The sequence below is a fragment of the Petaurus breviceps genome, unplaced genomic scaffold (genome assembly GCF_028583685.1).
Source record: "Petaurus breviceps papuanus isolate PSGF00001 unplaced genomic scaffold, PetGlider_PUasm1.0 171, whole genome shotgun sequence".
Lineage (NCBI taxonomy): Eukaryota > Metazoa > Chordata > Mammalia > Diprotodontia > Petauridae > Petaurus > Petaurus breviceps.
In genome coordinates, this window is record NW_027185754.1 from 14713668 (window position 1) to 14728800 (window position 15133).

Sequence of the window (15133 nt, forward strand, 5' to 3'; positions counted from 1 at the left end):
GTAAGTTTTTTGTTATCTTACTGATTTTTCTGAGAGATAATGAGTAGAATAAACAGCATTTCAGCCATTTATGATATTCACACCTAAAATACAGTTTTAATGAATTGAAAAAAGATTGACTGTGTCTCTATTAAATGCAAGGCTGTGGAGAATGGCAGGCTTCTTAGAGTTGGAACATTTGAGCTAAACCTTGGGAGAAGGGATAAGGAGTAGACAAATGTAGCAGAAGAATAAAGGCATTCCCAGTGTTTATTGAATGAAGTGTGGTTCACTTTTAGGCTGCTTATCTGTTTGAGCCACACATTTTTTCAGGTTGGCTAATAACAGTAGCCTAATAAACTTTGTCAGGATGGGTCATAGAGGACTACTTTGGTATCTAGAAATAGCACCAGGCGGTTAGGCTTGGGTTTGAATCTGTGTTACATACATAGACTTTTTGAGACTTGATTTATAAAGTGAGCATAATGATAGTGTTAACTATCTCAAAGAATTGGTTTTGAGGAAAGTATTTTAAAGGTTTACAAGGCACTATGGAAATGTTGGTTATTACTTTGCTGAAGAGGAATAATATATTTAGATTTTATTTGTTTGAAAGTGATAATTTCCCATGTTTTGAAATGTCATATATAACATTAATAGATTAGTTGGGGGTGAGTATTTGAGATTTACAATTTACTTTTGTAGAAAATAGTGAAATTATTTTGTATTTAAGGTTTTTTTTTTAACTTTGGGCCTCTTTTTTTTTCTAAAGAGAACTCAGTTGACAATACATTGAGAGTTTGGATAACTACATAATGTTATGATAATAGTAGCTGACATTTATATAACATTTTAAAGTTTTCAGAATGTTAAACATAGAATATCCTCATAGCAACCTTGTAAAAGTTTGTGCTGTAAATAATGATCTCTTTTTACTGAATTAACAGGTTGAGAGAGGTTAAATGACTTGTCCAGGATCACTGAAAAATAAGAATCAGAGACAGGATTTTAGTCCAGATCTTTCCTGCCTCTAAGACCAGGAACATTTAGTTTCAAAGACATTTTTAAAAAACATTTATTTATTTTAGTAAAGGCTGGATTTCACTATCTTGCTCAGACTAGAAGCGAAGAGGCTTCTTTTGGGTTCAGTCTCACTTTGATCTGCACAAGAACTTTAATTTGCTGTTTCTGACCTGGGCTGATTTACACCTCCATGAGCAACCTGGTGCTTCTCCTTCCCTTCTCTTTGCCTGTTACCCTATCCCAGGGCCTTTATCAGATTAACACCCAACTTAGTGAGGACAACCGAATTGTCTTCAAACTCCAGAGATGGATGACACCAGGGGTATTTAAAAGAAACATTATTGATGCCTTTTTAATTTTTTCACATCATAGGCATTTCCTCATAACTAAGCTTACTCATCGACTCTCTTCCTCCCTTTCCTCCATTCCAAAGAATAAGAGGCAAAACCCAATCAATTCAGCAATTCTGTATGCAGCACTTTTTACCTATAAAACACCACTTCTCTTTATTTGAAGTTATTGTGTATATTTTTCTCCTAGTTCTGCTTACTTCATTTATTAGTTCATGTAATTCATTCTTTGTGTCTCTAAATTTTTCATATTCATTTTTAGAAATTTTTATTCTGTTATATTTACTACAGTTCAGCCATTTGCGAACAAATAAATACTTATTTGTAGGATTTTATTATTTTTTTTCTGCCACAGAAACATTACTGTGAATATTTTATCACATGGAGCCTTTTGGTCTTTATTTGTCCTCCTTGATCTGTGTGTGTGTGCACATGTATGTTTGTGTCTGTGTCTTTGACCTTACATATATACACATACATATACACATGCATGCATACCAGGAGGGAGATCATAGGTTTTGAATAGTTAGTAACTTTCTAGAATACTCTTTTCATTATACCATGCTGTCTTTGGATGTGGTTCTACAAGTGAAAACTCAGAAAGGAATTAGCTTTGGAAGGTGATTTATAAGTCTAAGAAGATCATAGAAAGGAATTAAGTATCATAATTTCCATTATTGTTTTCAGATTTGTACTTAGAGTGTCCAAACCAAAAGCGGTTTTAGGATAATAATATTAACAGATTATAGCAAGACTATAAAATGTAAGATAGTACTTTCACTTTTAGCAAGTAGTTTTGTGAGTTTGATTTTAGACCAACTGGAAATATCCGATATATGGATAGCTTAGATTTAGATTTGATTCTCATTTTCTTCAGTGTCTTGATTTGGTTAAAGAAAAGCAAAGAAGATTAAAATAACTATAAAGCACAGTGTCCTTTCCTCAGAAACTGATAGAATTTAGTTGAAGCCATGCTCAGATTGACATGATCATGCTAATTATATTAGTTTTAGAGGACTTTCCATTTCATAGACACATTGAAAGATCACTATGGAGCTCTTCTAGAGGTTCTATGCTTGTAGGACCGACTCAGCTATCAAACTGCCTATTAATAAGGTCTTTCGTACTCAAGGAATGAAATTTATTTGAATGGGTGCCAAAATTGATCTAAATAAATAGTGTTATAGCCACATTGCTCTGGAAAAATTCTCTTTCCTTTGAATCTTTGTAACCAGTTGAGATCTTCCTATACTATTTGATTCCTGTGGATATTGTGTTTAACAAAATGAGACTTGAAAAATAATTAGGAAGTGTGTGTGTGTGGGGGGAAGTATAGTTACTAATGTAATTTTTTCCTTCTTGATTGCCTTTTGTTTAGCTAAAGATATGTCTTAATTCCACAGGAAAGCACAGAACTGCTCATAGACCTCATTCAAAACCAAAAACATCAGATGTTTTTGAAGCAGATTTTATAGATGACCCAAAATCTGAGGGCAGTTTCCTCAGTGAGAAGGAACTGTGGGCTCGACTTGATGAACTAGAAAGACAAGAAGACATTTTGGGAGAACTTGATAAGTATGTAGTGGCAAATTTTACCTCAAAATGATACTCTAGCTATCTTTACTTAGAATATAGACCAAATATGACATACTGATATTCCATACTGTTTTATAGAAAATTTTTTCACACAGCATTGAACAATTTCTCTTTGAATTTTAAGAATGACTGCTTTGAATATAAGTTTGCTACTACAAAATGTTTAACTGTGCTTTCCTTCTGTCAAAATTTCTGTTTAGTTAGCAGACGACTAGTTATCTGGTCAGGTGTTTATATATGAGAAACTTTACTAAGTAGCTGTTTAAAACACACATTAGCACCCACTTAAATTGTCAAAAGTGCTAAATGAAGTCTCTTACCACAGAAGCTCCTACTTTATTTTGCTTAAATGATGGAATATATGCAGTAATTAGTTTCTTTGAAAAATAGGGCACAATCCTCATGAGGTAGGGATTTTTTAAAAGTCATCCAGGAGTTTTAGTTCATGTGTTCTTGGGCATTTTTCATTAGTTGATAATATAGTTTTAAAAATCTTTTTAGTTTAAGGTTTTCAGCCTCAGGGGTCCTTGCCTTCCTTGAACTTGAATGGGAGAGAAATGACATCTTTATTCTCATTCATATTGTTGTTGTATATTTATTCACTAACTTTATTTTCACTAATACTCAAAATTTGCTGTTACATTTGTCCATTTTTAGTGTCTGTATCTTCATTCATCAAAGATGAGGACAATATTAACCTTAGTATTTAAAATGTGTGCTTAATGAACTAATAGCTTTTAAAATTGTGATTGAACACCAGTAATGCCCAATACATAATATTTTTCTAGCTCTTAATGATTTTTTTTTCCTTTTAGTAATTTTTTTTCAATTAACAAAAATCTTTTTTTTTTTCCTCCTCACCCCAACCTCTTGGGGAAAAAGAAAGAAAAAGAAAACCCTTATGTGAGATATGCATAGGGAATCGTAACAGATTCCTACATTGGCCATGCCCCCAATATATAACTTATTCTGTAGCCTGAGGCCATCACCTCTTTCAGGAGATGGGTATCTTGTTTCACCGTAGGTTCCTCTGTAATCATGGCTGATCATTGAGTTGACCAGAGATAATAAATCCTTTGGAGTTGTTTGTTTTTACCATGTTGTTTTTATTGATAATCCTGATTATCGGTTGTTTATAGTGTTGATGTTATTGATTTTCCTGGTTTTCCTCATTTTATTGTTATCAGTTCATACATGTTTTTCCAGATTTTTCTGAAATCATTTCTTATAGCACATTAAATCCATTACATTCATATACCATAATTTGTTCAACCATTCTCTAATTGATGGGCACACTTTGTTTCCAGTTCTTGGCTACTGCGAAAAAGAACTGCTATTAATATTTTTCTATATAATGGTCCCTCTTCCTCTTTTGTTGTTTGCTTATTTGCTCTCTTGAGTACCTAGTAGTATCAGTGGGTCAGATGGCATACAAAGTATAGTGATTTGTCAGTCATAACCCCAAGTTGCTTTTTGACCAGTTTTTTAGTCCAGTTCTTAAATCCCTGGAAGAGTTAAGCATTTGGTTACTTATAAGCAGAAAATGATAATAGAATTTTAAGGTACAACCTATTAAATATAAACCCACTAAAGTGTATATGTGTGTAGTTAAGCTTATTTATATTTATAAATACATTTTAAATATATATTTTTATTAATTTTGCTATATATTTTTGTTGAATTCTATACATATTTTGATCATTTTTTCTTTTTTTTTTTTTTTACAGAAAATCTGATACTTTGTTTGTAAATGGAGATGATATAACCTCTTCTGAGGAGGAGAAGGAAGATCAGAAGACACATATGACTATGAAACACAGACTAACAGACTCTCCTACTCAGGGCAGTTTTCAAAAGGATATGACAGATTCAAAGTTACTTAATGGTCAAGTGAATGGTTCAAGTTCTTACAGTGATGATGATGATGATGATGGTGGTGGTGGTGGTGGTGATGTCGATGATGATGATGGTAATGGTGATGATGATGATGATGACGACGGTTTAGGAGTTGGAGATAATTATGTACCAACTATATATTTTTCTCATACAGTTGAACCTAAGAGGGTTTGTATACTTTACTTATTCTCAGTGTAGAATATTAATTATAATTAATAATTTTATTTGTATTTACAGATACAGTTTCTATTTTACAGTTCAGAGTTCTAAAACAAGACTATTTTTTTTTTATTTAGCATAAAAATAATTTGGTTTGATTGGCTTGTTGGGTTCATTACCTCCAACTCAACACAGGGTTATATAGACTTGAAGAGGCTTAAGACCTCTGGAGGTAACAGTGCTATCTCTGTAAAGAGAATATACCAGAAATGTCAGAAAGAGTCCTGTAAGGTAGTTGTATTGGTGGATTTAGAAAATTACAAGAGCCTCCCTTAACTGTACGCAGTTAAACTAATTTTATTACTTGATGTATAAAAATTAATAAATGTGATTAGCACATGCTAGGAAATTTTATGGTGAAGTTAAATGTTTCCCCTCACAGTTGGAAATAAATGGATACATCAGTAAACCTCTGTTTGAATTTTAAAGTTTTCAAGTTTGGAGGAACCTTAGAAATTATTGAGTTCAACTTACCTCAAAGATATGGCATATTAGACCCAGAGTTAGGGGAGTGACTTGCCCAAGGTGTCACATATATTCCGTCACCTACCTGGGGCTTGAAAGCAGGTTACCTGTTTCCCAAGTCTAGTGTACCTTCTGCTAGGTCAAAGCATCTCTAAATATTATCATAACCCAGCAAAAAACTAGTAAAGTATATCTGGAAGCCATTTGAGCTTTTGGGTTTGTTTTCTGTATTTCCAAATAGAACATGAAATGATGATAATCTCATTTGCTTGCTTATTGTTCTTAAGGTAGGAAAACCAGTAATTTTACAATATGTGTCCCATATACTCCCAGGACCCATTTTCTAAGTTCAAGAATGTGAAGTAAAACAATCTAAATATACTAAATCTATGGAAAAGGATTTGAGTATATATTGATTAGAAAAACAAATTTTGAATTTACTTACGTGTAGCCTTTTAGTCTTAACTCCACCTCTCCTTGTTTGCTAGTATTAAAATTAGGTAGGGAATTGCTTGCTTATTAGTAAGTAGTTATTGATTTATAAAGTAATATATCAATCCAGAATAGATTATCAGATTATTAATCTGTTAATCTTAAATTCTTCCTGACCAGACCCTAATACTTTGAAATGTAAACTCCTGTTTTATAAACTCTGGAGTTTTAGTAATTGAATTATTTGTCACAGCTTGTATTTTTTCATGCATTAAACCTGATAATATTCTGATTGAATATTTCTTTTGATCATTGAATTCCTTTTCCTGTCTTCTCCATTTTGAAATTCATGAATTTTGAAGCGATGAATTTGTATAGAAAGTAATGATATCAAACTTAAAAGCATTACAGCTTTTATATAATAATAAATTAATTGGAAGTTAAGCTTATGGAGTGATTAAAGAATACATATGTATTCTTTTATAGGGAGATGGTATATGTTTCAGAACCTTTTTTTTTTTTAATCATGGTAGGGATTTTTTGACCCTTAAAGCACATGAATTTTATGCAGTGTCAGAAGATATGAATTGACACTGCTGGTGTTAGAATTATTTATAGTTTACCATAGTGTACTGAATTTTGCAAACTCTTTATCTTGCTTTGGGTCTCTATATAGATCTCAATTTACACTCTGTTATTTTTTATTTTGTTTTTGTGTGTGTGTGTGTGTGGGGGGGTGTTTAGGTACGAATAAATACTGGAAAAAATACTACTTTAAAATTCAGTGAAAAGAAAGAAGAAGCCAAACGTAAACGGAAGAATAGCAATGGTAATAGTAGCCATTCTATTCCAGAACTACCCAATATCAGAACTCCTGCTGATGTTTATAGGTACGTGATTTCTAGTTAAACAACAGATTTCCCTACCTTGTTTTATTGTAGTTTATTATTTATTTTTTAATATTATTCACATTAAAATATTATTTATATTACACCTAAATATATTATTTATTTATTTATTTCTCGTGGTTTATTATTTATTATAAGCTATGTTATAGTTTATAACAGGAAAAGCAGTGTGTGTATTACACGGGGCCATGCGTATAATTGCCTGAAAGATAAGGCACTCTTGTGGGTTTAGCCTAGCATTCTGAAGGTTCCTGAAGGAACTTGGTGATTTGCCAGAGCCTCTAATCAGAGATGGTTGCAGAATGTTGTGTGATCTCTTCCTCATTTGGGTGATACTTTTGTAAACATTCTCAGTTGATGTAGTTAGTGAGTCTTGTGTCTAAGCTTGAGAAAATATTTTGAGATTTTGATGAGACTGGGTCATTATTACTTTTTGGCCATAACTTAGATACATGGCATAATTATTTTTTTCTTTTTACAGGATTGGAGTCGATAGTAGTTAATTCCTCCAGTTTGTTTATTGGGCTGTTTGGGAGGTGATGTGATGCTGTAGATTGAGTTGTGGGAGTTGGAGCCTGCCAGATCTGTGTTCAAACCCCACCATAGATACTTGCTAAAACCCTGTGGTCTTGGGGAAATCACTTGCCTCCATGTTTCCTTCTGTAAAATGGGGATAATGGCCAAAAATATGTACCTCATTGTTAGAAGGCTAAGAAGAAACTCTTGAAGTTTAAAAAAAATAAGAAAAAGATTTTATTTTGATCTTTATGATCTATATTTATAAAATGGTGAAGATGGTCAGATGTCGTGTATTATCTAAAATATCTAAAATTGTTACAAATGAAGCTGTTGCCATTTCGAATACATTTATTAAGTATGCCATTTTGTGTTGATAGAAAGTATGCCTTTCCAAAACAATGAAATATACTTTTTGAGATAGCATAATTACTGTGATATTTGTAAAAGTTTCAGATGAACCAGAATTACAAAAATTACTGGATTTTAAAAGTTGGACTAGAAAATTCAAATTAATTGTTATAAAATATTAGGATTTAAAAAAATTTATCATGAGATTCTTAAGTAGGTTAAAGTGTATTTTCTCTCATAGAGTCTTTGTTGATGTTGTGAATGGAGAATATGTCCCTCGTAAATCAATTTTGAAATCTCGGAGCAGAGAGAATAGTGTTTGCAGTGACACCAGTGAAAGCAGTGCTGCTGAACTTGAGGACCGGCGAGGAGTGATGAGGACCCTCAGTCATGAGGAAGCTGCCTGCCCTGAGCCCAGTGAAGGCACTTTGAATGAGCAAGAAAATCAACAGAAAAAACTCTTACCCCTATTGGGAAAACTGGAGGTATTACTTTCCAGCACTTGATTGGTTATGTAAAGTCATTATATAAAATCATCAGCTGTGTATTAGATAAGGAGACTCTAAATTGGTACTGCCCCTGTTTTTCAGGAATAGAAGATTTACTTGCCCCGAATTGCAGTATCAATTCTTGGGCCAAACGAAAGGCTTATCTTAGAACTCAGTCTTGTTAGACCTCTCTCTTTTGTACGGTGGTGTGAATTCTCATTCTCCAAATCTTACTCTATTTAACTTTATTTTTTTGAAGAAAATTTGTAAGCTTTTAAAACTGTTTATGACACCTTAAACCTTACACTTACATCCTCCTTAATCTCTCTTTAGAGATAAGATTTTTTTTTTAAAGCTGTAGTCATAGGGCCTAAATTTTTCTTGACCTTTTTTGGAAGCATTGTATAAAAATTGGATGGTTAAAAAATGTCATATACCTGGGCAAGTCACTTAATCCCAATTACCCTGCCCTTCCCCCCCCTCCCCCCTGCCAAAGCAAAAAAATTAAATAAAAAAAAAGTAAGACTTTAAATAAAAATAAATAAATAATGTCATATAAAAGAGGGTTCAGAACTAAATGAATTTTCTTATGTATTCTGAATTATACCTTAGAATATTTGAAAATTTGAAGTAGAATTCTTCCTAGTAATGTTTGCACGTTATTTTTGTTGTTCATTGCTAATAAAATATATAGCTTTATTTATATATATATAACAGTTTTAATTGACAATAAAATATATCTTCATAGATTGTAGTTACTTGAGGCTAGTTCTCTTAACATTAACTCAAGAATCTTTAATATATCAGACAGTATTTCTTCTGATGGTTCCAGTCACAACTTGTTATGTTTTCCTATGATTTTACTACTGGTAGCCTTCCTCAATTTCTCTTTTCATTTTGAGGATATCATTTAGAGCAAACCAACTGTCAAATTATGCCTTTACTCTTTTTATATGACCTGCCCCTGGTTTTTTATTTTGATTACTCATTTCTGTGATGACATCTTTTATTCTAGTTCCCCTTGTAGTTGCTTGTTGTAACATAAGACAGTCTGCTTATACCCACAATATTCCTCTCTATTGCATTCTGGGCAATATTTATTTTTAATGCTTTATAGTATTTATTTAATGTTTTATAACTTTCAGCCATACAATAGTAATTAGAGTATTGGCATTAAAAAGATGGATCTTTGTTTTTGGGGAAAGTTTGAGATCATTAAAAGAAGTTTGTAGTTTCCCAAAGACTATCTTATCTAGCCCACTCTTCTCATCTTTAGTTCTGGGCCAGATTCATCCATTTGGTATTGTTTGTCCAGTATATTTATGCATTTATGTTTCAGTGTGTGTCTGTGTATCTGTGTATGTGTATACAATGTATATTTTTATCTACATTAATAGATTAACACTTTTTTAGGCTGTATTTAAAAATATGTGGAAGAAGAAACATTTTACCTAGGGATTTCCTTTTTCCCTAGACATGTAGGAAAATCATTGAACTTAAAATTCACATTCCACACTCTCCAGTAACTGAACTGTATTGTGTAGTCTTAGTTGCCTGAGGGCACTGAAAGGTGGTATTATTTTGCTTTCCTATGTATGTTCACACTGTATGTCAGAGGCAGGACTTGACCTCATATATATCAGTATTTGTCTCTAGCACATACATACATACATGCATGCATGCATGCACACACATACATATCTGCATATGTATATCACACATTTATATGAGAATAGATCTGTGTTCATCCACTAATATGCTCTTCTGAGGACTCATTTTGCTGTGAGGTTCTTGAGGGTTGTGTTAGTAGAGTATAGCCTTTGTTAGGCCCTACCAAACTATATATTGATCCTGAAAAGAATCCTGAAACTCAGGAACCAGTCTTGGAGCCCTTACCCTCAGAGGGTTGACTATCAGATGATAAATTTTTTTGGCCATCACAGTCATGAAGATTCTACTTAGATGTAGGAGGGACTCATAGTTTTCCTGACACTTGAGATATTCTTTAAGTATTGAAATATGTTTTTCTATCAGCCTTCATAAAATTCACATGTATGTGTGTGTGTTTCCTGTATCTGGGTGCTACTGTGTATTAGGTGATTGATACATTCAGTATTTAAGGGATTTATATAAGGAATGTTTTTAAACTCATGGTCTACCTGTGCTTTAGATAGTACCTTAATAAGTTAGGATCTCTAAGGAATTGGAAAGCAGCATTTTTACTTTTGCTGTTTTGCAAAACTCAAAAAATTAAAACTTTTGAAGTAGTTCATAATTTTGGGATTGCATTAAAATCAGGAACTTGTTTAAATTTCATTTGTATTAGCTTTGCTTTTCATGTGGGACTGTTATAGTTAATAGTAGTGTTAGGTGTAGCTAGGTGATACAGGGTTATAACATTGGACCTGGAGTCAGGGAGATCTGAGTTCCAATTCAGCCTCAGACATTTACTTGTGATCTTAGTCAAGTAACTGAACCATTGTTTCCCTCTTTAGTTTCCTTAAATGCAAAGTGGGCATAATACCCTACTCTTATGGTTGTTGTGAGGATCAAATGAAAACCAGTGCCTGAAAATTAGTAGATATTATATAAATGTTCATTGTTATTTAGCAGCAGCAGCAGCAGTAGTAGTAGTACTGGGCAGCAGCATCTAGATATAAAATTCAACACAGAAAGAATTAGTTCATGATAAAATAGCAGATATTTTGAAAGTAAGCTTTTGTTATCCATTTAATATAGAATTTTGGCTATTTCTCAAAAGTTTTTATTATAATAAATAGATTCTTGCTTGTATTGTGAAATAGCTTCTGATTAAATGAAGTTCATAAAAAGTAAGAGTGTGTTTTGAGAACTTTCCACAAAGCAGACCTACTTCCTTTGAAGTGTTGCTTCTTGTTATACACAATTACACTGTAATTGGCTTAAGTAATTTTTCTCACCTTTGGTTGAAAAGGAAACAAAACTTGTGGTTTGGCAACTTCTATCAAAATTCAGCTAGAGAATGCTAAGTTATTAAGTTATAAAATGTTTTTTTTTTAAACATTGGATATTTTTCAAAAATTCAGATTTGTATTAGAAGATGAAACTTCAGTGTGTATGTATATATGTATGTGTGTGTGTTGAATTGTGTGTAGCCTCAGTTTTATAAAAGGCAATTTATAGTTAAGAAAAATGTTTAGAGGTGATATTTTTAAGGATACTTACATAGAACTTGTTCAAAGAATTCTATTTTAAGCTTAATTAAAATTTTGACTATATATGTTAAATTGCCGTTGATTTTTTTAAGGGTAGTTCTTTTGATTAAAATAATTAATTTGATTAAAATAATATGGACCTTAGCAACATAGCACATTAGCATTTTGTTGTTTCATCTTGATTTTTTCCTCTTCTTGTAGGCTTTTTCTGGAACTGTAATAGAAAAGGAACTTTTATCTCCTGTAATACCACACCCAGGCACTGTGCATCCTGTATTACCAACCATACCTGAGCGAAAAGAAGTTTTGTCAGAAGTATCAGAAGAAACTACAAAAAGAATTTCAAAATTCAAAGCTGCCAGATTGCAACAGAGAAACTAGGCCTGCCTAGAAAATGGAAATTTGCATCTTAAAGCACAGTTTTGCAATTTGTTATGAATGTCACTTACATGTGTCAGGAGTAATGCATCCTATGTTATTTTGGCAGTGAGTTCTTTTTTGCCTCTTTATCAGTGGTATTTAAAAAGATTAAAAATAAATGTTTGAATACTTGAATATTCACTTTATTTTGTTAATTTCTCTGTATGCTGTCAGTACCTTTGTGTTTGCTTCATGATGCAGTAGCAGCATTTGGAATTATTTTTCAAAGAATACTATTCACATGCATTGTTTTTGTGTTTCAACCTAAGTACAGGCAGTTTTGTACCAGCTGTGATGTTCTACATACCATATGGACCATTTTAAAGAAACTTTAAAAATTTCAAATGGATTCAACAATTATATTTCATTACTTGCTTTAGCATTTTAAAGACAGTTTTGTATCTACATTGTTGTAGGTTTTGCAAATAGGTGGCTGTTTCAGAATTTGTTTCTTTTCCCCTTCTAGTAATTTCTCTTATAATATAACAATCTTTGAGGCAGAAAAATGTTTACATGCTCTAGAGGAAAGTTTCTTTGATGGGAAAAATGGTATTTTGTAAAATAGAATTTTTCAAGTAAAAAAATTATGAAATCTTTCGTCTCTAAATCTTTATTTTGCAACTTGTGGCTAAATATGGAAACCCTATTACTTAACATATCCACTATTATACAATGTCTACTCAAAGTTCTTACAGTTCCATAGTCACTTTTCTTCCCTTATGCATGGAATTTCTAATAACTGTTAATCGGGGGTTATATGTTGGGAAAGAGAAGAATTGACTAAAGGCCTAAATAGATTCTCTTGAAGGAATTTTCATGGTCTGATATTCTAAACATTTTCCTTTTCTGAGGTTACTTTTCTAGTAGTAAATAACTGAAGTAAAATATTTACTTTTAGCACAACTATCTAGAATGAACAGAAATTTATTTTAAATGTATTGAAAATTACATTGCAAGTGTTAATCATTAGCTTGATGTAGGCTAAAATGTGGCTTTTTAAAAAGCATGCTGCATTAGTACTAAAATAAGTCATCAATGCCAGTCCACCCTCTATTCATGACTAAATATTTAAAGGAGGTTATTTATAGCTTCTTTAATGAATTCTTGGCTAAACAAAATGAAATTATGTCCTAGAAAAGTAGAAGCTATTTTGTAACCAGAACAGTGCAAACTGTAAAATAGTTTTATGAATATTTATTTTAAATATAAGATTGAGATCTAATGCTGGTAGACATGGGGAAATCAGAGCAGGAGCTTACTCTTAGTAATTTTCCTTTAAAAAAAACCACCCAGATATTTATCCTTTAGTAGTTTTGATCAAGTGATCATTTAATAAATTTATGTAATTCTTAGTTGCCTGATTACTATAAAGGAAAAGAACCTTTGTTACAGTTCCCTTTGTGGTGGGGAGTATAATAGTATTCCTTACAGACAGAATTTTTCTTTTCAAAATACCTTTTTATTGATATTTTCTTTTTTTTTTACACCATGATGCTTATCCAAAGTATCCCTCCTTTTCCCTGTCACCACAGAGGGGAACAAATTTTAGAAAGAAAAAAAGGCAGTACAACTGATTGATGAGTTGAGAAAGTCTGAAAACTTGCAAAGAGTAACTAACACCTGTGGACCTCCCACCTCTATTAAGGGTTACATTGGGGATGTCTTCATTAGAGACCTGCTTGATCTTTGTAGTTTTGTTCCATTTACTTTTGATTTGGGGGGGCGTATATCATTATTCTTTCCAGTTACATTGTAGTTATTGTGTATATTGTTTTCTTGGCTCTGCTTACCTCATTCTGCATAAATTCATGTAGATCTGTCCATGCATTCCTGTATTAATCACACATTTCTTACAGCACAGTATATTGATGTACTATAATTTTTTTTAACTGTTCCCATATGGATTGATGGGCATCTACTTTGTTTCCAATTCTTAATTATCATGATAATTATAAATATTTTGGAGTATATGGGACCTTTTTTTCTTATCTGTGGGTATGGCCACCTTGAGGTGTAAGCTCAGTAGTTAGTGGAGTCTCTGGTTCAAAGGGTAGACAGTTTATTTGCATAATTTAAAATTGCTTTCCAAAATGGTTGTACCATTTCACAGTTCCACCAGCAATGTAGAATTTATAGCCTTCCACAACCTTCCTTTCTGCAACACTGACTATTGACCATTTTTCTTGTGATTTTTGCTAATTTGCAAGATGTGAAATGAAATTTCAGGGTTGTTTTGTTTTGCATTTCTTAGTGATTTTTCGAACATTTTTTTACTTTGCAATTCTTTTGAGAATTGTTCACATCTTTGATTGCTTACCTTTTGGAGAATGCTGTTTGTCTTATGTGTTCAGACATTAATATTCAAGGATGACTAGATTATATATATATATATATATATATATATATATATATATGTACTTCCTTTTTTTTTTAAGTATTTGGGGTTATATTTAACTTGCTCAAGGTTACACGGCCAGTTATTTTGTGTGGGTAGCCAAGTATCTGAGGCTGGAACTGATCCCGGGTCTCCCGAGGCCAGGCCGGCGCTCTTACTGCACCACCTGGCCGCCCCTAGATATTGTATATTACAGATGATCCTGAAGTCTTGAAGTGACTGAGGGATCCAGAAACGTTTTAAAGTTCCTTGCTGCTTGTATAGGTTGTGTTTTGTCTTTGAAACATTATCTCTTCCCCACAAAAGATAATAAGATAGCTTGAAAACATCATACAGTTTTGTAGCAATGTGTTACACAGTAGCTGCCAAGGATCTATTTGCTTTTGAAGAAGGTAGCTGCACTTGTACCTTTTTAGAAACCTCTAACCTTGATAGTTTAAATTGCCGTACCTTCGTTTTTTTAATACCCTAAAGCAGTGAGCTTCAGATAAATTTCAGTGCCAAATTCCAATGGACAGGTAGATAGCATTAGGTGAAGAGTAAGACTTTTATTGTGTTCTAGTCCTACTTCCTATTGGTGCTTTGGGCAAATAACTTCTCAGTACCTGTTTTCCCCATCTATAAAATGAGACTAATCCAACAATTACTAAGTGTCTACTGTGATTCTTTATAAGATGTATTGTGCTAAGAACTGAATATTTAAAGATACATTGAAATGGATCTTTTTTTTTTTTTAAAGCAATTGGGGTGAAGTAACTTGCTCAAGGTTACATGGCCAGTTATTTCTGAGTGTGGTGCTAAGTATCTGAGCCCGTATTCGATCCCCCAGGTCATCCTGACACTACTCGCTGTGCTACCTGGCCGCCCCTGTGGATCTTGTTCTTAAGGAGTTTACATTCTT

The 15133-nt window shown here is 32.7% G+C and overlaps 1 protein-coding gene across 6 annotated transcripts in view; it reads left to right on the plus strand.

Annotated features, from left to right (window-relative positions):
• Positions 1–12429, plus strand: part of URI1 (URI1 prefoldin like chaperone) — a 133652-nt gene extending 121223 nt beyond the window's left edge. For all 6 annotated transcript variants that reach the window (XM_069082579.1, XM_069082581.1, XM_069082580.1 and 3 more), the window contains 5 exons: positions 2756–2927; positions 4676–5012; positions 6705–6850; positions 7977–8220; positions 11619–12429. In XM_069082579.1, the coding sequence (XP_068938680.1) occupies positions 2756–2927; positions 4676–5012; positions 6705–6850; positions 7977–8220; positions 11619–11798 (1079 nt within the window). In that variant the 3' untranslated portion in view covers positions 11799–12429. The remainder of the gene's footprint in view (positions 1–2755; positions 2928–4675; positions 5013–6704; positions 6851–7976; positions 8221–11618) is intronic.
• The last annotated feature ends 2704 nt before the right edge of the window (positions 12430–15133 follow it).